Genomic DNA, 24,929 nt, shown 5'->3' on the forward strand with positions numbered 1-24,929 from the left:
AAACCCGATTGTGGTCAGACTGTTTTATGGCATTGGTTAAAAACAAGCGAAGAAAAAAGATCGACCAATTTCATGCTTCAACAATCGTTTAGGAGGTAACATTGTGAATGGTGAATGGTCCTCTTTTCGTATTTGTTCGCATCCCCTTTCACAGCGCGATAGCAGCTGTGAAGTTAATTGAAGGATAATTGGTTCATAATTTGCAATCATTCAGGGGATGTTGTTCCGTCTTTCGTTTGCTTCGCGGGTTTGAAGCGAGCGTGTACAAAACGAATAACAAAAAAGGTTGTTGATTTTTCGAAACATTACTGCCTGTGGGGTGGAAGTGTATGGCGTAATTCAAAAAGGATAATCGATGTAGAGGGAACAAAACTTGACGATGCGTTGTAGCCGATTATCGTTGGCTGCTGTGAATGGCGATCTCCTAAATAATAGCAATGTAATAAATAATAGCTTATGATGATTTGATTATTCATCTTCATTATATATATATATAATTCTAGTCTTTAGAACAATGATTCCCCCAAAATTATTCTGTTGTTGTAATTTCACTTTCCTTACAATGAAGAAGTCGTATGTGTAAGCTTAATTTTATTTGATTTCAAAGCTTTTAAACTATTCTTTCCTTTTTTACTTGACAACTTTTAAGAATACTCTATATTCTCTAGCTTATATTTTCTGCATAGCACCACAACATCAACGCCACACAAACGGTGACCTGAGCATTACCGGATGCGCTACTTTTCCCATTCTCTTTCCTCACCTGCACAAGTACCCTCTATCCTTCTCGCGCCCACCGCTTATCTCATCATTGCACTCGCCATGAAAGCAAAACAGTGTCGGAAACTTTCGCCAATTGTCGATACTACTTAGCCACGGCTGGCATACCACCTCCTCACGCATCCCTACCTTTTCCACCGAAATATATTCTTTGTTGCTACCTTTGGGGGTGGGAGAAAACAGTGCCATACCTGCTTACCGTGGTCGTGAGCAAACTTCCGCGATCCGGTCTTTAGCGTGTACGCCATTTTCCCTCCCATTAAAAGAGGACGAACAGGTAGTTCGCAACAGGATAAAGTTTCGTTGCCAACGTATCACATTCCTCCTCTAAACGTCACTCAAAAAAGCTTGAACTTGGGCGCACCGTGTACCGTGCGGGGTGATAAGTTTGGTACGTTCTCGAGATGGTCAAAAGGTAAACATTTTCTTCGAAGCCACGATATCGTAGCCCTGACCAGTGATGCTATTTTTGGTTCGCCGGGGCACAAGCGTGCGGAGCGTCTTGATTTCACTGCTGTGCGAGGGCAGTGTTTCATTCATGGCGGAAGTCTGACGGTGGTCCTGCCACAAGTTGTCCTGAAGTGCTATCGAAAGCTGTCCGATCATTTGGAATCTGTTTGGACTATCAATTGGAAGCAAAATACAGACCTAAGCCAACGTAAGACTCATGAGGATTATATTATTGTGACTTTTAGGATTATATTATTGAACTCTGTTTTTTTATTAAACATTACTATAAACAATATATTATGTATTTTTCAAACGTCCCTATCCTCGGATGAAAAGCATCTAAAAATGGCATAACACCTAGATACTATGTTCTGTAAAACAGGCCCGCTAGGCAATACTAGTACTTTACCACCTCACATCAAACAAATCTCCTGACAATCAAAGCAAATTTGCCCCACGCGACAAACCTCATTACACAGACAGTGTGAAATGTACGGGCGGGCTGCTTCAAGTTCGAACAAGACTGTATCCATTTCGTAGCAAACTCAATAAGTTAAATTTAATTTGACTCTAATTTACTTCCCCATACCGAAGTCAAATTCTCCCCAGAGATATGGGTGGCTCGACTGAAAAGAACAGGAGCTTCCTCGACACACACAGAAATTTGCATCACACTTTGCACACAACTACGCGAATTTTCTTCTCCACGGCAACTGACTTTACAACTGCCCAATGCCGCATATTTTCCCCCGAAATGTCATAACGCTCACGTCCGTATGTTGATCAGGTACGTTCTGGGCGCTTTTTTTCGATCTTTTTTTATTTTCACTCTCTTTGGCTCTTCTCACTAATCCATTCACGCCGGAATCTTCGCATCAAATTTAGGTGGCGTGTGTAAAAAATCCAATTTTACGCCCAATTTGGTGAGTAAACTCGTGATTGGACGTGTTGCTGCTAGCATTCATGATTCACATTCAACCATCACTGCGTCCTGTGTCCGTGTATGTGTGTGTGTATGTCTCTTCCCACGGTACCGTGGCTTTGATTTATGATTCTTTCAAACGTGCATACAGCAGCATACATAGCATTTTTTTTTTTCATAATCAAAAGAAAGTAAGGCTTGTTATTACTTCGCTCAGCAGTAGCTAGCAGTCGTTTAAGGAAGCACAAGAAAGCAATAATAAAAAAAAAAACATCCGAAAATAGACTTTGGCACATGATGCCAATCTGCGAAAAACCCATGCAAATCTGTTCCGATGATCCCCGCTTGCCCGGGAGTAGTCTAGCAGCAATTATGAACTTTCAAATCACTTACACCGTCAGTGGTGTAGGTCTTGTCATATTCTATTAGCCTTTCGTGTTTGCTTTTTTCGTGGTATGAAAGCTCAAGAGGCAGAAGAATGTTGGAACGGAGAGCAAACAGAAACGCTCTGCACGGAGAAGATCATACGGCAGAGCGCTTTTAGGTTCTGACATCAAAGCACTTGCCGGGTGTGCCGGATACGGAACGGCCTTTCACGTGCATGTTTCGTTGCCTGGGGGGTAGTACTCTGTCATCCCGTACGTGAGGCGGCTTCGTTGTTGCTTGTTTGACCCGTAACAGTCTCATTCGGATGTCGTTCTGCCGTGGTAGTGCTATCAAGGTAGCTTATAGGCATGCGTGCGAAACATGATTTTCCGTTACGAGTCTGTACCCTAAAACCCTCATTTTCTGCCATCAATATACACGATTGATTTAAAAAAAACGGTCATCAATGGACAGACAATCTGGTTTGTGAGTTGATTTGCGCTGTACGATGCGTAATTTCTGTCGTCCTACATTGCAGCATAATAAACTTCAAAAGCAGCTTTTTCATTGCTGCCACTCCTCTCCGAAGACAGAAAGCGAAAAACTTTGAAATATTGAATTCAAATTAATATAAAAGCATTCGGCTGAGTGTTTTGCACAACACTCTACTAGCTGCTGCTCAGCCAATGAAGCCATCTAGGCAGCACAAAATCGTACACACATCGTGCTGCTCCAGACCGGTGCTGCACGATTTAATAATGCAGGAAAATGGCTTTTGCGATGATTTTGAAATTTGATTTTGTACATTAATTTAACTTTCAATTGGCATCGCGTCTTCTGTTTACGCTTTCTACACGCACTCAATCCGCCCAGCGAGCGGCGAAGTATGAGCACCGCGTGATGATTCTGGTACCAGAAGCGCCACAAGTACACGGGGCGGACGGTGTTATACATTGTCGCGTGTTTGAAACATACTTTTGCCACGCGTTTATCATTTGCTTTTCAACAAGCAGCCCGAGTATAACAAAAAAGCTCCGCCTTAGTGAGGGCAAAATTCGCTGAGCATGATGCTTCAATTTTTGCTGTGTCGCAGATTTGCAAAATCTGGTGCAAAAACAAAGTGTGCCCGTGCACGTTTCCTTCTCATCCACGCTTTGTTACACTATATTTTGCTTCCTTGTGCTTATCGCGCTTGCTCTTTCACACTTGAAGTACCTGTTGATCAGGATGGGGGACCGTGGCTAATGGAGTTGTGCTCGAAAAAATCTCGTTCCTCCATTCGAACACGTTCCGACACTTAGCGACTAATTATGTGAGCATAAATTACTGGCCGGATGTGAGTTTTAGTGCCTTCGATGTTTGTGACTATATCTGCCTATCGTTTGATAGTGGCCATTTTGATTGCTTGCAAACCGGGGAAGGCGGACTAGTGTGAGGTGATTTTCAAAGGAACACGCGCGCACGCTCACAAACACATACAAACACATACAAAAACGTATACGCTTAAATGAACATCCCAGACATGGCGACTGGCGACTGGCGAAGCAGCGCTTATAAACCGCTCGCGCGGCGATACAATTTATGTAAATACATTCACAGAAACTTTTGACGACTGGCAATGTCCCGCGCAACAGAACAGGCAAACAGAAACTTTGCCGGGGTGTTTACAGGCGAACGCAAAGACATCCAAGGCTAAGATCCGATGACGACGATGCTGCTTGCAAACGTTGCATTGGTTGAGAGTGGAAACATTTTTGCAAACAAAAAAAAAACCTGTTAAACGCTACTGAGACACACTCGTCATTTGCATGACAAAACTTGTAATTTGATTATTCTGCTCCGTATCCCGACCATTTGCAGAAGAGACGCGTCTATAATGGTGATGGCTTTAACGATGTGCGAACGATTGGGCGGTGGATGGAAATAGCAGCAAAAGAGAAAATAGCTGTCCTATGTTTTGCAACGGTTAAGAGATGAGCAATACAGCATGTATTTTTCGAAACATACAAATCGAGCCTTAAATGAGCTTAGTTTCCCGATGATTAATACTATTTCCTATCAAACTTTTCATCATGAAGAGGGGTCCATTGCAAAACGCTTAATTATTTACCAGTCGTTTTATTTCAATTGTAAACCGCGTTCAATAATCCTTATAGGTCGTAATGAAGTCCTCTCGAACGGCCCCGATCTCAAAGGAGGCGAAAAAAAGGATCAATTTACCTTTGGGGACAACAGTAAGCCAACCAACAACAACAAAAAAGCGGAGACTAACGTGCAAGGAATCGAAAAGATTAATGTTTCGCCGGTCAACGGTCGCTAAAGCGTCATTTGACGCAGATGCTCCAAGGATAGAATACGGTTTGGCAATAAAAGCACATCGCACTAGAGATACAACAAACGACCCAAAAATAAGACCCCGTCTGGGGATCAGTCAAGGCACGTTCGGCAGCAAAAGCATTGAAAATTGATCGGGAATGAGAGAATGTCAGCCCATTTTTTTCCTTTTGCAGATCACTTTGCTGCTGCTAGGGAGAAGGTAAGCCCCAGTGCTCCTCTGGTGCCTGTCGCAGCAGCGGGGAAAGAAAGAACCCGCCGAGGGAACAAATTTGAAACACCATCGTCGACACTCGCCCCGCTACACGTGGAGTAGTATTTCCAACACTTACGTTTTCGTTGTTTTGGTTTCGTTTGAGTTTGAGGATTTGCTTCAATAAAACCACCGCTGTTGGTGTCGGTGAAAAAGTAATACCAAACCCCCAAGGGCTATCAAGGCCCACGGTAAAGCCATCCGAACTAAGAACGGCAGATCACGCGCACAGACCGTACATAACACCGTATAGCACCCGCACCCACCCGGTACTTCCGAGTACGGGGCCCGCTTCTGCGTCTTTTGCCCGATGGTAAAAGATCTACTTCCTAAGAAGGCACCAGGGACCAGCAGCGCGTCTTAGGCACGGATGGGCCATTTTTTGGGGAAACAGGGACGTATTACATGTTTCTAATCTTTCGCACCGACCCGCAAAAGGCATCCTCCTTCTGCAACAGAAGTCACGTGTCCTTTTGCCGTTTTCCCCCGAGTGGTCGATTTTGCTGCTAGTCTGGTGGGTTGGATGGTTGCCGTGTTGCGAGCAATTGAATATCAGCAGGGGAGAAAAAAATAATAAGCGGCACGGTACATGCGCTGCCGCTGCAGGTGATTGATAATTCCTTCAGGGATCAATTCGTCATTAGAAGTCTTTAGAGGGATGATAACCCTCGCATGGTACCCAACTGTAAGCTAGAGAGCATTTCGGAGGATGGCCGTTTTTGGGCAATAGGGTCATCAGCACACCGAATGAATTCGCAGACCTTCTGGAACTCCTCCGAACCACAAATACGGAAAAGTAGGCAAGACACAGTTGCGTATTGCAAATACCGTTACGCAGGAATCTAATTACAAAAATGAAACACCGTTACCATGGTAATAAGGCTGCGATGGAGAAGAAAAGGTGCGTCGATATTAATCACAGCTTACGAGGGCAACACAATTTTAATTAATTTTCAGTAAAACGCTAGTCTTCGTCTCCTTCCATTACCGCATGTTGAAGATTTAGATGAATGTCCCATTTTGTGGTAGAGCTTGTAAGGGCAACTGGGAGAGGGCTCACGGGTTACTACGTACTTCGGTGGACAAATGTCATCTATTTCACCGTGGACAGAAACTAACGACTTCCACCAAGAGCTCCTGAGGAAGACGCCCCTCCCATGATGGCACTTTTGTTAATGCATTGACAGTAATCTTCCCACGGCATGGTGTGCAGCCCGTGTTCTGTAATGTGTGGTTCTGAATGTGTAGGTAGCTTTTCTTCTCTCAATTGCAATTTTCCTTCCACGCCGTGCTTTGTCCACGGTTCCCTCTCAAGGGGCATTGAAGAGCCCTTCCTCCGCTGTTTGTACATGCATCCTTGGCCCTTGGTTATGTGTGAAGATGAAACGATGACGTCTAGCGCACATCCGCACATGCCTTACACCAGAAGAATCCGGTCGCCTTTTGATCGACCCGAAGGGGGGAGGGAGAGGGAGAGGGAAGGGGTGGGAGTTGAAAAGAAAAAGAAAGAACCCGAGATGAGATTGATGGTACACTTCTTCACAACTTTGCCTGTCACGCGCCTGATAGAGCTTGACGTTCCGTCCGTAGATGTCACAGGCCGAAGATGTGCTAAGAATAGCAGCACAGTGGCCCTCATTCATCCTGCAAATCTGCTACTCGCCTCACATCCACTTGCTCCCTAACATATCGCCTTTTTCCCGCAATCACAAACCCAAAAGCTCCCGAGACTCTTCCCGGCGTGGTGAGGAGCTAACAACAATTGTTTACCGCTTGACGGTCGAGTGAAACCAGATTCCTTGTGGGGTGTTTATGCGAGGAAACAACCGCACAAGGGTTTATTCATAGAAAACTGTGGCCACCTACCCAGGTCCCTAAGATGGTTTTGTATTACAGGCAGCTACATTTAAAGCTACATTTACAGCTGATGACAACCTACGCACGACCAATGTACAATATAATCGAAACAAGGAAAAGGCTGTACATAAAACCAATATTTCTCTTTTGAGAAGTAAAACAAAAGTTTAGAGATTATAAAGCTACAGCAATGTCAAAACAACACAAATGTTGGAAGTTTTGTTCTCAGGATCGGTAAGGTGCTTATGATTCTCAGCAAAGACAAACCATCAGTACCAAATGCAACATAACTGCACGGCATGTTATTGAATTACAGTGAAAAGCTTTTAAATAATTACTGCCAGTCGCATCAAGCTTTCGTAACTAGTCGCAGGAAGATGGTCCGACCCGACCGGCTAGCCACTCCAACCAGTATAAAGCGTTTAAGAAACGATAAAGTAAAGCATGTTGACACTAGCTCTTTGTCTCCGTTCATGTGTGTTTCGTTCAAGCTATATGCTAGTTGAGTTTATGCTAGTAACTGGGATAAGCACCACGGACGTAGAGATAATTACAATAGTTGTAATATTTATGATTCGTTACATGTTATATAGTGTACTTTTTTAAAAAATAACTAAGACTCATAAGCTTTATCACTTTGACCAAAAAGATACATAAAATTATACATAATAACAGTTGAGTTATTACTTTGGAACTAACATTTCAGTTTCATGCAATACAAAAGTAATAAACCCTTTGCTCTATCATGCCCTTCCCAACCTCCTCCCGCCTCGAAGCCGGCCAACGTGTAGAACCATTATCTTCTTCATCATCATCGTCAGCAAGGAAAAAGTCGATGCATATCTAAATTGGGTCAACAATGCATTCACTTTGTGGGCAGCACGGTTCCCGACCGGCTCCTACTTGTATGCAGACCCGGCCATCGCCTAACCTGCACGATAGGATCACCGCCCGCGCTTCTCCCCTGCTTTACTACAGCCAACTTCTTGTTCCAACCATTTTCTCACACTCCTGCCATCACGAGATGAATCTCCATTCTCCATTCATCACATCACACATCCGGAGTACATCCCCCGAGTGCATTCATAGCCTCTACAGTTAAAAACATTATTCTTAATTAGCGTACCCGTGGAATTAACAACTGAACGTGCAGTGTTTTTTCCCCCGGAATCAAGAATTCTTCCCTTGTGTGTTACCGGATGTGGGTTACACAATGCGCGCGCTGGTGTGGTTGCTGGTTCTGCTGACGTCATAATGCTTTCCCTCATTCAATTTGACTCCGTAATGCGTAATGAAAAACGGCAAAAAGCACCTTCGCTCCTACGTAGACGACGCGCCACGGTGTTCTGCAGCAATGGTATAACTGATAAGTTTTTCCCTATTTAGATATTGTGTTTGCTCTCTTGCATTTCTCACTGCCGCTTCGGTTTGCTGGTATGGTACAATAATTAAGCTGGCACAAACTCTGCAAATGGTGGAAATGATGGCAAGAAATGGTTCAAATAATTAAATGATGTTTCTTCACAGCTACCTTTGCCACGGCGGCGCAGCATTTCGAGAACTTTATTTTCGTTTTTATCGTGTTTGCATAATTCAAAAACTTTGTCCCTGTCTTTCCATCTTTGGTTTTTGCCATTTCTTTCCCAAATATTGCATCAGCTAATTAAAACACAGAAAAAGTAGTAACAAATGCATAATCCGAAGAATAATTTTTAGCTTCAGCATAGCAAAATACAACAATACCTTGTCTCGTTTCTGTTCGGTAGCGTCTTTCACTGACTCGACAACTTTTAGTTGCTGTGGATGTTGGAACTTCAAAAAGGATGTGAACAAATGGTCGATATTTTCAAAACTGGATCCTTCCCCACGCTTCTCCTTTCGTCCTTTTTTCACGCCAACACTCGGTGGGCGAATGCATGTGCGAGAGGACGGAAAGGTTTATAGGTAACCGGGCACCGGGCACCGAGCGCTCATCGTGGTGCTGACAGTTTATGAGTTTTGATACATTAAATTTTCATTAGCTCTGTTCACATCGGTCCCTTCCGCGTGGTTAGCGAACCGAGGCCGCGAAATGTTGTGCCACAGCACAGTTGGAGATGTCGCGCAAAACGAAAACGATAACACGGTGTGATAAAATGAATCCCGACGGGACCATCTACAGCGGCAGTGGCCTATAACGGACGCACTAAGACGCTTTTTTGTTAGGTCGGAAAGAGTGTATGTATGCCCCAGCAACTAAGCATACGGGTACGGTAAGCGTGCAAGCGAACGGAGCATTTTGTTTGGAGAAATAGCAAGGTAAATGCTGGTGGAAGAGGCTTACCAGCTGTCTTGTTGAGAATATGTGCGATTGACAGGAGCAAACATTTTTATCAAGAAACAAATTTTATGGTACAGCAAGAGCTAGCGGAGGAAGCATTATAACACATTTTATTTCACAATTTACACAATAACAATGAATTAAGCGTTAAAACTGTGTCTACCTTAATATGTTCAATCTGAAATCTCATTTCTTAGGATTACCAAACAATCAAATGGATGAACACAAACATAATTTTAAACTTTCGTACGATTCTCACTTTACACTGTAACAATCCAATAGCTTGGATGCTCCAGCATAGCCTAGCTTTGTATAACATTGCCAACATAAAGTACCGAAAAATTGCATTCCAAAGTTTACCACGAACTTGCAGGCAATGCATCACACGGCTATTGCTCTATACACCATCATCACAGTCTCGCACACATAGAGCCCCGGAGTTTTTGAGTACTTCTGAGCCGATTCAATGTACCATCCGTATGAGACCATGTTGACTGATGTGTTTCATGCACGATATTGGATTTGGCAGATTACTTTTTCGAGAGTGCTCATCAAATGTTACCCCCAAAACTGATTCCGATTCTGTAGCGTCCAAGATGACTATTCGTTCGCCCACGGGTCATAGATACAACCAGGTATTACGTAAACGTTAGAAAGGTTCGAAACGGTCTAACAAGTACTAGGAAATCTTTTGTGCTTTCGACCGAGCTGGCTAGTTTATCGAAGATTTGTCGGCATAGGGCAGAATCGTGCCGAACCCTCAAAGAAGAAAGGTAATTCAGAAAATCGTTCCTGTACACTGATAATTCTGGATAGTATGTCTCGAGTAACGATTATGTTGTTACTGGCAGTGAATCAATTTCGCCTTTTCGGTTACCTGCTGTACATAAACCATGCAGCTTACACTAATGAGCCCGCTCTGGATCGCATGTTGTGTAGGTGCGAATCTTGAGTAAATCTTTCTTCTTTTTTTCTGCTGCTCTAGCATTTTTATTGTGAGTGATTTACCCCGTAAAGCGGATTATCTGCTGCACCCATTCTTTTGCTGATATTCGAGAAAAACAAGCAGTGTATTTTTGAACGCGCCATTTTCAATAGCACTACAGGAATTTTCGTTGTACTGGGTCAGCTTGGATCCGCTACTTTATCAAAATTGATACCGCTGTGCAATTGATTGAAACATTACGCTTTCGATCATTAAAGGGAAACTTTTACATGGATACTCGTACCATTTGCTTTAGTTAGCCCATCAAACGAACAACCTCGTCCTCTCAGGTTCACGTGGTGGTTCGTGTGGTGGATAATATGAATTCCCACCGGAGAACCCTTCGCATCGACGCTAATAACAAACTCGGGGCCCGTGCCAGGAAAGATGAATTCCCATCGATAGACGATCTGTTATGCATCAATCAACGGGAACCACATGAATTGAGCACGAAAAACGGATCGATCAGGGATGTTTTCCCTCACTAAGGGGGTTTGGCTGTTTCTGGACAGCAACAAAAAATTACTATTTTAGAGCGTTTTTGGTACAAGAACAGCAGGGAAAACTTTATTATGTGGGTTAGTAGCATAGCTCGAGCATGATTATTGTTTTCCTTCCCCGAACTATGCCGAGATATGGCAAGCTTAATCAAAAGTATGAAATTCGACTTCTATCGATAACCACGCATTATGAAATAAATAAAGTATCTTCCTAGAAGAAGCGCCGAGAAAGGGAAAGACTACCCCCATAACAAACTTTTGCTATGGTATTGTTTTTTAAGAGAATATAATACATTGCAGTTGCTGCAGGAACGGAAAAATGTGAATAAAGTCCTATAAATGATACTGTTTTTATTACTGTAGGACCAGTGAAACCACACATTCATCGAAAATTACATATGGAAATTACGGATGAGTGATGCAAATGCTTATTTTTATTACAACATCAATGACCAGCACGTCGTCCACATTAATTAAGCACATAACACACATTTCATTTTCAAGCAGACTGGTTGCAATGGGGGAAAACAATTTCCCGAAAAACTTCCTGATGCACATGGCAACGGAGCGGAAAAAGCTTCTGTCCTACTTTTGAAGCTGTTCGTGAGATTGCATTTATTGATGCACCGTGCATTCGTTTTTCACTTTCTATCTACCTCGCTCTAGCGCTCTTTTCTTTCTTTCCCTACTTTTCATTACAAAATACCAATCACTTTTACCCGGTTACCCCCATTGCGAGCGAGTGTAATGAGTTTCAATTTTCCAACTACAGTCCGCGGTTGGCGTGAAGGCTCCCATCATTTAGAAATATGCGATGATACTCATCACCGCGCTAATTACGGAGAAAATGAACAAGCTATCATTCATCCTAGCAGTGAAAATGGGTTGCGTTTGTGATACTTTGTACTGTTTCACTAGTGCGCCTCAAATGCTTGTTTTCATTAAGCATTAAGCAAGCTAGTAAATCCGCAAAAAAAAAAATCGTTATGGAACAGATTTAATTTCAACAAGTATTTTGCTTTGCTTTTGTTGCTCATTTGCATCTTGCTCCACTACATTTTCGCTCTAGCATAGCAACGCGTAGAAAGTCATCCCATTCACACCCACCATGATTCGTCCGACAGACGATTGTGCAAGGAAAATAGCGAACTAAATTGCATTTTAACGCAACACAGCTTGTCTGATTGGATATTTCCCCACCCACTAACACACATTTGTTTTTTACCACCCTTAGCGCCGGAAATGCAATTAATTGCAGTGAACCCAAAACGGTCGTCGTTAAACTGGACTAATGCAGTACATTCCACCGTACAATCCGTAAAAGACACATTATGCACTAGCTTTAGAGGATAAATTTTACGATCAGGTCATTTGAGCTGGAGCACATTAGCGCAAATATAAATAAACAACTTTGCTGGTGAATAGAACCAGTCCGGTGTTAACAGTGCGGTTGACCGTATCGAAACTAATTTCCTGTTTTAAGTTGAGATATAAGCTCAACATCAAGGCTGCCATTCGATACATTTGAGCAAAGTTATAATTTAGCGAGATGTTATCATTAAAAGGACGTCATTTGTATGCGTTAGGATTGATACTGTGCACATTGGAGCTGCAGTACATCACAGGTAAAGGTCATGTTCATCATTATCCAGAAGATTAGTAAAACTGTCACATTCAAAATTGATGTGTTCACATTCAGAATTGATGTGGACTACCGTCCACGATCTGTGTGACTGTATGGGCAAACACTTCCGGATGTAAAAAGATGCACTAGCTAAAGTCTCTTCAATTTTATACAGCAATTACACCGCAATCGCTGCACCAACTATCACCAATCATCGAACAGAAGCAACCACCACCACCAGCACCATCATCTGTAATTCGGCAATCCATCGACACCAAAGCGAAACTGGTAGGCATTAATCGTGCCCTGCACGAACGGCTACAGCAGACCCGCGCCAATCTGCGCCCCTTACAAGCACGAGCCGCACAGTTACAGCACCGCTTCGACGAGTACCAGCGTACCGCCGGCGCACGGCGACCGCCGTCATCCGGGCTTGCTGCCAGGGGGGCTCGCACCGAGCGCAATCAACTGCTCCAGGAAGCCCATCGACTTCGGGCCGCTGTCGAACGAAAGTTGCAGGGCTTCGGTGCGCTGGACCAGCGCTACCGAAGCATGCGAACGTTGCTCGAGCCGAAAACGAAGAGCGCTGGACTGCCCCGGGCATGGCTCGATCGGGATACCGAGCGGCAGATGGAGTTGAACGAGCGCATCTACAAGAACATCATCGACCTGCTAGTGCACCTGATCGAGTGTCCGGTTAACATCATACACGACGTAATGGGGCACGACGTACCAGCAGATGGCCCAACAACCACCACCGCCGAACCACCGTTCCCGCCCGATAGTGCGCAAGAGGTTGAGGAGGGAACCGATACGGACGGCAACACGCTTTACGACGAGCCCGTCGAGCTGAACGCGGATATCGATGATACCGTGCCGTGGTTGGAGGAGTTTCATTACTAACCCCTCGACGGCACACGAACACGGCGCTGGTTCCGGGAACGCCAACGGTGCTGTTACTGGAATCAAGCCACCCGTCGAAACGGTGGTTGTTGGTGGTGGTTCATCTTGGTTCCAACAGCAGCAGACCACCATCAACACGGCGTTCGGAGCGTTCATTGATTATGTTTTTCCACGCAAGGCAAAATAATCATGCAAGAAGTATCGGGCGACTGTCAGAACATGCCTCAATGGAGCAGTGGATCGTGCAAATGTGTTTCAAACTGCAAAGGGGTCTTACGTAAAAGGTTATAAAATTTGCAAAGAAGAAAATTGTATTTGTTACCATTTCCGAGCATGTGTGCAAGGGTGCTGAAATAGCTGACACTCAGATTTATGGTTGTCGTGCTGCTGCTTACAATCCCTTTCAAAAGTTTAAATTTTAACCAGATTTTTGAGAATCAGTCCTCCTACAGTATGCTTTTCAATAAACTTGTATCTAAGCGTTCCATCATAATCGAGCAGAGAGGCATTCAAAAAGTTTATAAATCTATCTTCCATGGCTACAAATCCATAGCAAGCGTAAAACCTTTAACACTGTGTGAACCCTTTCCCAACAACATGCACGCAACAAAAGAAGCACCAAAATTTTGAAGAAAATCCCAAAATTGAGAGAAACGCAAGCATAAATCACATTTACGACACCTCTAAATCTGTAATCTTGCGTTGTTCATCATTTCGTGCCTCTACCCTGCATCCGTTTGTGTGTATGCCTGTGCATGTGAGCATGTAAGCCTTTCTCTCTGCTTCAATCATTACGGTCTTCTGTTCTGACCCAAAACTTGTACGATTATCTTTCGCGAGCGCAGCGCAACCGTTGCCATCGACGTCGTGGGTGTGACATGAAGCGATCGAAAAAAACTCCCCACGCCTGCCACATTTCCATCCATACCGTTCGGGAGGGAAAACTTTTTGCCCTTCTTCACGTTTCGTCAGAAAAAATAAGGAAAAAAAAAACCCGCCACCGAGCGCGATGAAACCAAACAGCGATTTAACATCCATAAGTTAATCATAAGCTTTTGCGATGGATGGATAAGTGGGAAAAGAAAATAGCAAAGGTTCTACAATCAGCCGCGTTGGTGCGCTACGAAAGGGAAGGATCGGGAAAACAATCCCTGGATTTATGGCAACAAGCGCGCTATTTCCATCCCGCGTCGTTTGCCAGGTTCGCTTTGCCGGATTGAGGGCTCACAAAAGGAAAGCGAAGGAAGAACGCTGGAAACGAGGGCAATGCATGCAGGTTCGTAGCAACGGTTCATCTATCGATCGCACATTTGCCATTGACGAAACTTTGCCATCAATCAGGCGCAGCTGGCAGGGAGCAACGGGGGTACAGGGGTTTGAAAATTGTCTTCCAATTGATGCTGCAAGTGCAGCTGCTCGACGCGTAGGTCAATCCCTGTCCGCCCTGCAGTTGTGATTGAGCAAATCGGGATGATTCCCGAGCTCTTAAGCTTATTGTGCAGCTTTGTCGGTTCAATCTCGAAACGATAATAATGATCAATCCTCGTACGAAACGGGGCGGATTACGGGGACGAGTTGAACAATTCAAAAGATCTCATGGCTGGGATAAGCGTACGACCGGTCTTGTAGCATCGGATTTTACCACGATGGGGCAGATAATGGGGTTTATTGTTCGACCAGCGATGTAAAATGCTCGAATCATTTAGAAGAAATTATAAATTGTCTATCAAGAAATTTGTTTTCAGAATTGTTATTCCCTATCATGATAAACATCACTAGCAACTGAACCAAACATTGCACAATTATTAGTTTACTACTGATAAGGTGCAAAAAACAAGCACAATGTGTTCATGAAACATACAAACACTTTACATGTATTGATTACCCATGCTGGTTGTAACTGAACCACCATCATCGTGGTACCTGGCGACTCGCCATGGTAAACCACATATATTTAGATCAACTGTACACCCATACTTGTGTTGAAGCATGGATGGACGTCATCCCTTTGGAAAGGGTAACAACAGTGAAACGATCATATCGATTCATACGACCACGTTACGTATCCTTGAGCGATTTTCTATCTCACCCGTACACTCATGGTGTGCATTAAGATGCATAAACTGCACCGTCAGCTGGCTTCCGCCGATAGCCATCGAACAACTCCCATTCTACCACCCCACACAGATCGTTCGTTTCGAAAGGGCTAAAAGGAAGGAAATGAATATGCTTCGACAAGTACGCAGTAAAAGGTTCCTTACTCCCCCGTCGCAAGTACTCTTGGCTGCACTTTCTAATGAACGGATCCTGCTTCGTTCAGCGCCGTACCAACCAAGCCGTAACCTATTTGCTAGTTGCAGAAGCAACCGATAAGCAATCGATTGTCATCTTCTGGGCTATGGATGCGAAAAGTCATGGATTTTAATACATGCTGCCAGGTACAGGTTGATCCTATCATGCCCTCGTTCGTTGAACGGTTCTTGTGCTGTATTGTGCCCGCACTGCCATTAGAAAAGGATCACCATCAATCGACAAACGCTACAAGCAAGGGTCAGACCAACAACCTACCATTCGTTAATCAGCTTCAAACCTGCTTAAGGGCGATTATCATCGATAATGTTCGCATCCAATGCGTTTCAAATAATGCTATCCCTGTATCAGTTACCGACCATGGTACGGGATGAAATCGACAGGTAACATATACCTGTTTTCCCCCCTGCAAGCCTCCTCCAACCAACCATATTCCACTTGCCAATTTCCTTTCTAAGTACTGGTTGTGCATGATAGGCACGTAGCATAATGCCAACAAAAAAAAAAACGACACACTCAGCCGATACGAGCTAATTTGTACACCTCTCTTCAAACGTTTCAGTGGTTTGTGCCTGTCAATTGCAGGCATCACTTCTAGCCAAATATACCCCTAGACCAATTGATACACCACATCATGCCCTTGGGGCGGAGCAACAGCATACAGCGAATCCGACAACAATCAAAAGCCTGCTGACTGTTTACCTGAACAGGGAATGGAATGTTACAGCAAAACTTCCACGTCACCATCCGAAAATGGTTTCCTAGAAAATGGTTCCTCGTTAAAAAACGAGCAAACCATAGAGATTTTCCAGTTTGTTTTTTTAAGGTAAGCTTTTTATTTGCTTCAGCACCCAGGACGAGGAATTTGGTATAGCACAACAGAGGAAAAAACTGTTCATGTTTTAGCGACACGCTCAAATGATCGATCTTCATTGTGCTCGCTCGTTCAAAACGGCACGATAATGAACATAAGCTTCCTGAATACTTAGCGACATCGCCACGAATGTACAGTATGGACGTCATGTGCTTGGTTTTGTTTAGAATGCATACAAAAATAATGTTGGGTAATCTTTACAATATTTTTTTAGAATATACGCTACACCACTGTCACTAATTATAGAGTGTACTACGCATTAAAGCCTTGGCACTACCAACAGTCTGATGGATTTAAACAACATTTAGTGCAACCATTAGCATCCTTCGCTGCTTTCGCCATCGCCTACTGACGGTTCCTTGGACTCACTGTACAAAAGTGACGCTAGAGAACGTTTCAACAAAGATTTACACCGGCACTAACATCAAACGAGCCAAGACGTTCGCCAGGCTTTGTTTAATTAATTTTCTCCTTTTCCTTCAACTTAATTTAATTCATTTACCTGTACATTGCTTCCCCAGATAATCCCGCTACAACACGATTCAGTCCAACCCAGCTCGGTAGCACAGCAAGTTTCTCCTTTTCGACCGTGTGAGAAATTGAATAAGGGATACTTCCGGCAAGCGGCAAGTTAGAAAGATAAGAAAACGGAGTCCAGCACTGCCCGCCACAGCTGGACTAAAAAGTGGAAGCGTAAAAAAAGGCCGCCCTCATTTCGGGCTCACTTTTTGTTCGCCCTACTGTGCTTTTCGATTGACACTCGAGAAAACGGCCGTGTCCACTTCCCATCGTCAATATTTAAACGCACTTCATTTGGCATCGTGTCATTCGTTGCTCTCTTACTTACAGTTGTTTTATTTCTTGTTCCTGGTAAAGGTTTTTCGGCGAAAGCTTCATTATTTTCTTGGCTCTTTTTTACTTACCGCTAACAAGCCACTACACCGGACCGGACTGCCTACGTTTGTCGCGCATCTAGAAAGCTCGAGCTGTAAGTGAAACAACGCAAAAGAGCAAATAATTAAACAACTTCCCGGACGGAGCGGTTGCGAATTGACGGCGATAATGAGGAGAAATGTTTACACCAAGCAAAGGGACAGGTGACTAAGCACATTTAGCTGCATAAATATGGTATGTGGGAAGAGTGATACAAAAAATGTCAATGTCACCGGAAGATAGAAATACACTAACACTAACAAGAGGAATACGGAATGTTTTCTGAGTGAACAGTTGTCTTTGCCAAACAAAATTGAGCTGTTAGGTCTCATTTTGATAGAGATATGCAATAAATTTCATAACTTTATGCGCGCGCTAAAGACCTATCTGTTCAATTATGAATCAAAATAATTTTCTACTTTAACTCACTCGAAGCCATTTTAACCCAAAACAAAGTGTACTTCAGCTGGTTGACTACCGGACAATAGCCCTTTATTTGAAGGAAAAACTTCATCAGCAAGTTTTTTTATCTCCAAATTATGTCACCAAAGTTTCCATCATCAAACTTTATGGACCCCGAACAAACAAAACATTCATCTTTTTCACTATAAATTACCGGAGCTGTGTAAAGAAAGCGGACGGCCAGGCTCTTGAATACATAACACGATAGCCTGGCTCAAAACTGTAGGCTTTCCCTATTTGGCACTCAAAACAATGGAACATTCACGCCATCTTTCAAGCAACGAACACACCGAGCCAAAACCGGGAGGGATAGCAAACGCAAACACGACGCTGAAACGTATGAAAGGGGGAGGGAGAGGGCTGAGAAACCCCAGACAAATGAAAAATTTCTCCGGTAATCCTGCAAATGTGTTAAATAAACGAAGACATTCTATTTCATGGGGCGTGATTTGAGAGTTTGTCTTTCGGATTTCGTTGCGTTTCTTCTTTTGCTTCAGGTATACGATTCCTATTGCTGATGGGTGAACATTGTCTTGCGAATTTGTTCTTACCTTTCCTGGACATAATTCTGGACTGCTCAAAATCTTGTTTGTCTTGCAAAGTTCTTTTGGTTCAATGCATTCAAAAGTAAACCCTCAACATAATTCCATCATAACATTATTATCATAAAAAATAGATCACTTTATACTTTGGAAAATAGTTCTAATCATTTTTTAAGTTATTCAATTCAATTACTGGCATTACAAGAGTGTAATTAAAAGCAAAACACGTGTTGTAAAGTATGAAGCTTTATCGGGCTTTGAAATCGAACACTAAGCTTTATCAAATCCCCAACTGCCCACCGTGTAAAACGAAACAAAATTCGCGTTGGTAAATAATGTATAATAAAGTCACACGTATATTATGTAAAGGTTAATCAAACATACAAAAGCCCTTCCCAAGTCGAACAAATAAACACAACAGTAGCAAAACAAAAGGCTCACCAAAGTTCTGACAGCAATTTTTGCGGTCGGAAAGTTTCAGACAGGTGCACGAGTTAGTATGAGTTTCCTCGTTTCCTCTGTTTTTCGTTTTTCCTCTAATACTTTCCCAAAGCTATGGCGTATTTCCCACGATGGCGAACATTGTAACCAGTTTTTGCCCCACAAGGATGCTGCAGACAACTACGATTACTAGCGCCATTGGACACATCAACCGGAAACGAGTGCAGTACAAGCGGTCGAAGGTTATCTCGTTCGATTGCGAAATTGTAAGTAATGTTTGTTCAGGCTTGTACAAGGTTTTTTGTGCCCGAGCCAATACGCCTTCGGGCCTACGAAAGTTAGACCAACTCACTTTGCGCAAGGTTGTTTTTAGCACCAGTAGTAGTGTGCTTCTGTCCCGGCGATGGTCAGAATTATAACACAATCCCCTATTCCGTCGGGAGAAATGTGTGGAACTACCTACAGGTATCTGATACACCGAGGGTAACTTTCAACCGCACTGAAAATGTGCCGGCGGTAAGCTTTACTTGGGTTTCCTAGTTAACACACTCTCGGCACAGTGAGATCCACGCTGGTATGTGCTGTGTAGTGTTGTCCGTATATACACTACATACACACTACATATACGCTACAAAAAGTCAAACCAGTCAATGTATTTAATGTGTACAATTTTGCATTCAAATGCAGTACACAAAGAGGGGGAGGAACGATGATACGTGAGAGTGTGGTCGGTGTGGAAAAGAGATACAACCACTTCCTCAATCACTTGCAGGTGTGCAACTGGCATCCGGGGATGGTGAGACATCTCCCCTATTCCGTCCCATTCTCAAAAGCAACAGAAATGTAGTTCGGCTCGTACATTCCGGGTTACTCCATCCAACCTTTGGAGACGTTTAGTTTCCATCGCTAGCGGTAGGAAAACGCCATGAGCGACCAGTGTGTGCTGGCGAAGAAAAAAACTCTTCCCACACACGCTCCGCAGACATCGGCAGAAAACGAATACAAATGCAGCCGACGGTGTTTGGTGTAAGTTTGTACAGAGAGCACACACGTATGTCTACTATCTCGGACGGCGAATATTATCGATTAGTTCATCATCTACGTGTGCATAACCTAGAAACCTGAGCGAGAATTCTGCCGAGTGACTCGATAAAATTCTTCGCTACAATCCAAAAGGGCAGCTCACTACTGAAGCTTTGGAATGCTTTTATACGATAAATAATTCTTAAAACGCGTTAAAAAATAAAATTTTATTAATAGGTATGTATTATGGCCAAATGACAGAAACATCTACGCACACGGCATAATTAATCAATTGAGTCACTCCGATACTTTTGGTTTACTCGTCAAAGTTCATGTACAAAAAGCCAATAACCCGCCCCCAACTTCTAGCCAGACAAAAATAAGAAGAAAAAAAAACTACTAAAAACACTCAAGACATCGAACAACCAAGATGGAAGGCGGACTAATTTGAAAATTACTTTCCTCAAAATACCACTACGCGCTACCGATCTTGCTCGTCGATGGATCAAACAAAAAAGGTCCTATGAGAAAAAACGGACCAATCAAACCATAAGATGCCGTTGAAAAGGCACATCGTACGAAACGGATCCCGCAACCAGCGCGACAGGGTATTTCCCATCCCCAAAAGGATCCAGTCCTGTGAAAAACGATGGGAAAGCATCTAAACAACCAAAGCCAAACATACCAAGTGGTTCTGTTACGAAAAAAACACAGGAAAACGAAGTTTTAATTAACATTTCACTGATCCGTTCGTTTCTAGGGCTGTCCCCTTTCCGTTCTGTTTTCTTTTCATCTTTTTTTTTTTTGTTTCTTTGATAGCCGAGTTGATCGCACAATGTTGACGATGACTTTTATTCATATCATATGAATGACACAATCGCTAAATTGCAAATATTCTAAAATCCATTCACGATAGCGCCTGTAGAAAGCGCATAAAATTGTTTGTTTATTGACTGGTCAATACAAACATGAAATGACATTAAATGAGTTTACTTAAATAGTTTAAAATAACACTTTTTATCTTACTACAACAATCCAGCGCTTCAACAATTGTCAAACGTCCTACTTACGTCAAACGTCGTATACGATGCGTGCTATTTAGTTTGAAAGCTCTAAAGCCAATCAATTGCACTGCGCCTTTCAACAGAAAGCTCTCAGCAAATTGCGCACATATTTCACTGTACATTGCACTACGCAGCTGCAAACATTACGGTTGCTGTGTGTCTATTGTATGCACACACCGGTCCCGTCCCATCTATCAACTTCTTGCTCATATATGACCTTTCACCCGACATTTACTTCACGATTGTAAAGGACGTTGCAGAAGCAAAGAAAGGAATCGTTTGATGTTTTCTAGTACCGAAACACAATACACCAAAACGAGCAAATCAAACGCTGTCAAAGCTTCGAACCGGTCCAAGCATCTAACGGACGCAGATCGACGTCTTTTCCTTTAAGGTATGGATTTTATTTTTTTCAATTACGCAGATTTCTCGATGCCTCTCTCTCTTTTGCAATTTGTGGTTTGTCTTCGGAAGCCTTAACCGAACGAAAGCATCAGCCTTTCCCAAAAGCTAATTGGAAGCGATGCAGCACTTCATACGCTTCGATAGATTCAATCATATTGTGTTTGCAATTCATTTCGTCAAATCGTTCAAACGTTCCCCGTTCGTACGTATAAATTTACAAAAACATCGCTCTAACGCATGCCAACTACGCACAGGTACAGGTCAAACAGGAGTCATAACACGATACAACCGACACGTGTAAAGACATGCCCTTTTATGGTAATATTTCTTCTTCGGGCTACTGTTGTTTTAGATTATAAATTCCCGTAATAAGCTGCTTTTTTTTAGTGTAAGTCTATGCTAAATCTATGAATTCCCAGATACCGCTGAAAAGCACTTAAGTGCCAACATTAATACCCAGTACAATGCAAACAAAGCTAGCAAACCTACACCAACAGCTTCCATTGTGAGATAAATGTAAAATAGCTTTTATTTGCTTTTCTACTGGCGTCTTTACACATAATAACTAATTTCGAACCACACCGCGGTCGTGCTACTGACTGGTGGTCACGTTAACCTTTTCGTTTGCCTTTCACTGTCCCTTCGGCAGAGCATTTTTTTTTGTATGTGCTACCCCATACAGCAAACCATTCTATTAATAATAACCATTTTCATAATTGTTTCTCTCTGCAAATTGGTATTTCGTGCCGGTATCCCACAACAGCGCGACCCATCGTGCATTCAAAACCGGTACCCAGCTTTATGTACAATTTAATTAAAAAGCTTCTCGCCACTGCCACTACTTTACCGGCACGTATTTACAGCCAGGCGAACTATGACGCAGGTGCAGAAACTCCCGAAACTTCCCTACCAGCAGCACATCTAAACAAGAAAGTATTTCCTTTATTGTACAGGGTTGCCTTTAGCTGTGCATCTGGAGTCCTCGGTGAACAGGCATAGACATACAAGAAAACAAACGCGCATCTCAGCGAAAGGAAATTCCCAGTCAACCACCCGCATGTGGCTACCCGAGCAGAGTTATTCCAGAAGGTGTAAAATTCCGTATGTGAAACATTTGAAACAAACATGTTGCCGTGTCTCATCTGCCACCAGAATAAGGTTGTTTTTTGCACCTCTTCGTTGAGGAAAGCAGGTGCAATCCAACGGTGCACCGAAATGGTTTGCATTCTTTTGTAATGATGTACAGCTGTATCCGCACAAAAATCACCCGTTTCCAATGGAGACGCCAGGTTGTTCATAATTATTAAAACCAGCGTTTCCTCTAACCTTCACGGTGCAATTCCTTGACGGTGCAATTCCTTGATTGACAAAATAAAAAAGCTCAACAATTTCAATGGTTTGAAATACCGATCAACTAAACATCTACGCCTGTGAAACATCAATTGCACAGGAAGCTATTCTTTACACAGGTTATGCCAGAAAATAAATAACTTCTGCAAAAGTAAAAGTAGAATACACAAAAATGTTAATTAAGATAACTACTGCTTTAAGCTCTGGTTAAGGATCAGAAAAAACACCGATTTTTGGACGCCAGGAAAGCCTATTTATCTTCTTCCTTCCACCCTGCTGGTTCCTCTCTCACTCCATAATTGATCGAAGAGCACACTTCATAATCCATTTAATTTCCCCACCATCAAAGAAAACTTTCGGCACAGCACGCCTGATGTACTGGGAAAAGCGTCGACCCTTTTGCAAAATTGGAAAAAGCTCAATTTTGAGAAAGAAAAAAAACCTATCCCAAACATCCTCCCAACACTAATTGAGCTTGCCCTTCGAAAGGGAACTCCACTGGGTCCTTTCCCGGGAAGGAAAAAGCCAAATCACCCATGGGTAGCTCATAACCCATTCGAAAGCTGAACGTCGACCAGTAAACTTTACCTCATGTCGAACCGGTCGTTGGTTTGCATAGTTCAAACATTTTCGCACTGGTAAAAGTTTAGCTTTAAAAAAACCAACAATAACAACAACAAATAAATAGCCCCACCAGAGTGCGCGAGCATTCATCTTTTCAAGGTTCTTGGTGCTGGTAAGGGACCACCAGTTACCAACTTACTCCGAGTCCACGGAATATGGCGTAGGAGACGGCGCAGGAAGTGCAGGATAAACTTTTCTCATAAATCCCTTCAACCGAGCACAACCTAAACTTTCCCTACAAACGACCCACATTTCTCGAGCGAGCATTTCTCCATTACCATTTTGCAGATTTACCCCCGTTTGCAAACGAGGAGGTGGAGTAGAAGGGGGGGGGGGCATCGATGGTAAGATGGTTTACCCACTTTTGCCCTGCTTGCGTCACAGACGCGTTAATGCACCGCGTTCCGATTGCCTGTCGCCTAAATCAGATAATCGGCAAACGAAAAGGGCGTATAAGTGTCTGTGTACGGAGAAAGGTATGTGCAAGGAAGGGGTTTGATAATACAAGACCGTGCACAAAGAAACTTCCCTCTCTAAGGATTTCTCGAGTATGGGTGGCTGTGGGTGTGTGTGTGTGTGTGTCTAAGAACGGCCGAGAGAAACTACTTTCAGGAAGGGTTCAAATCTGCCTCACGCAACCGACCGTACCACCAAATAAATGAGACTACATTAGCGGAAGTTTATCGGAAATTGATCGCACTGATGAACTACACGCTCAAGAAGAAATTTTATTTACGACCTTCAATGGTTTCCTTTGTTTTAACAATCATGAAGCTAAAGTCCGGTATGGTACCACCATCATGACGGCAACATATTGTAATGAGAAACTTTTTGCAGCAGATGGTGGACTACTAAGGCGTTAATTTGTTCACTTTGGATTGTGTTTACAACGTGATGCTTGTGTCAGTACAGCAATTAATTTGCTGTCCAAGACAGCGTTAGCCGACTGTGGACTAAATGCTCCTTTGAAACGGAGCATAGTGAATTTTGTAGTTCATAATATGTAAATAGAAGATTACATAATGAGCAAGGCTAGTCAAATTCGGCACCGTAAAATCTATACTGAATGTTTCTACTAAATTACTTCCTTTCAAAACCTTCAAATATACGCGATATGGTCTTCGCCTTTCCTATGTCAACCGTTATTTAGCTATAGCATTACTTTGCCATTGTTTTGCTATCATCATCACAACCATACCATAGTAATAAAGTGCTCCACATCGGCAACCAATACGTCATAATGAAAATTCAAATTAAGTTCTCAAATTTACTACACACCGTACGGTGTACATGCAATTCACATTCATCACGATGTTTGACAAACTCCTGACATGTATGCCTACATCCGTCAAATTGTAAAATGATTTGAATAAAACATCTCCTTCTCATGCCGCCCTGTAAGGCTGTCATAACTCAACAACTGGAGCGAAAGTATCTTTCGACGCAAAGGTACAAGCGGGTCGAATGCTGCTAAAAGCGGAAAGAAATTGATGAATAAAATTGATTACAACTTGTTCTTGATCTCGACATCCTTCCATCACTCACTCACTCACTCTGCTGCGGTTTTGCGAGGGAAAAGCAAACAGCTCCAGTTTGTACGGGGGCTG

General features: G+C 43.0%; 2 protein-coding genes across 12 annotated transcripts in view; one reads left to right on the top strand and one right to left on the bottom strand.

The window, feature by feature from the left end:
• Positions 1-24,929, bottom strand: part of LOC120898356 (high affinity cGMP-specific 3',5'-cyclic phosphodiesterase 9A) — a 118,220-nt gene that overhangs the window by 38,339 nt on the left and 54,952 nt on the right. For 10 of the 11 annotated variants that reach the window (XM_040304111.1, XM_040304112.1, XM_040304117.1 and 7 more), the window contains one exon: positions 17,402-17,464. The gene's annotated coding sequence lies outside the window, so the exon portion shown is untranslated. The other variant, XM_040304118.1, reaches the window with a different exon arrangement.
• Positions 12,170-13,840, top strand: LOC120898357. Its single transcript, XM_040304122.1, has 2 exons — positions 12,170-12,392; positions 12,567-13,840. The coding sequence occupies exons 1-2, from the start codon at positions 12,317-12,319 to the stop codon at positions 13,292-13,294; spliced, it is 804 nt and encodes a 267-aa protein (XP_040160056.1). The 5' UTR covers positions 12,170-12,316; the 3' UTR covers positions 13,295-13,840.

This window comes from Anopheles arabiensis, chromosome 2 (assembly GCF_016920715.1).
Source record: "Anopheles arabiensis isolate DONGOLA chromosome 2, AaraD3, whole genome shotgun sequence".
NCBI lineage: Eukaryota > Metazoa > Arthropoda > Insecta > Diptera > Culicidae > Anopheles > Anopheles arabiensis.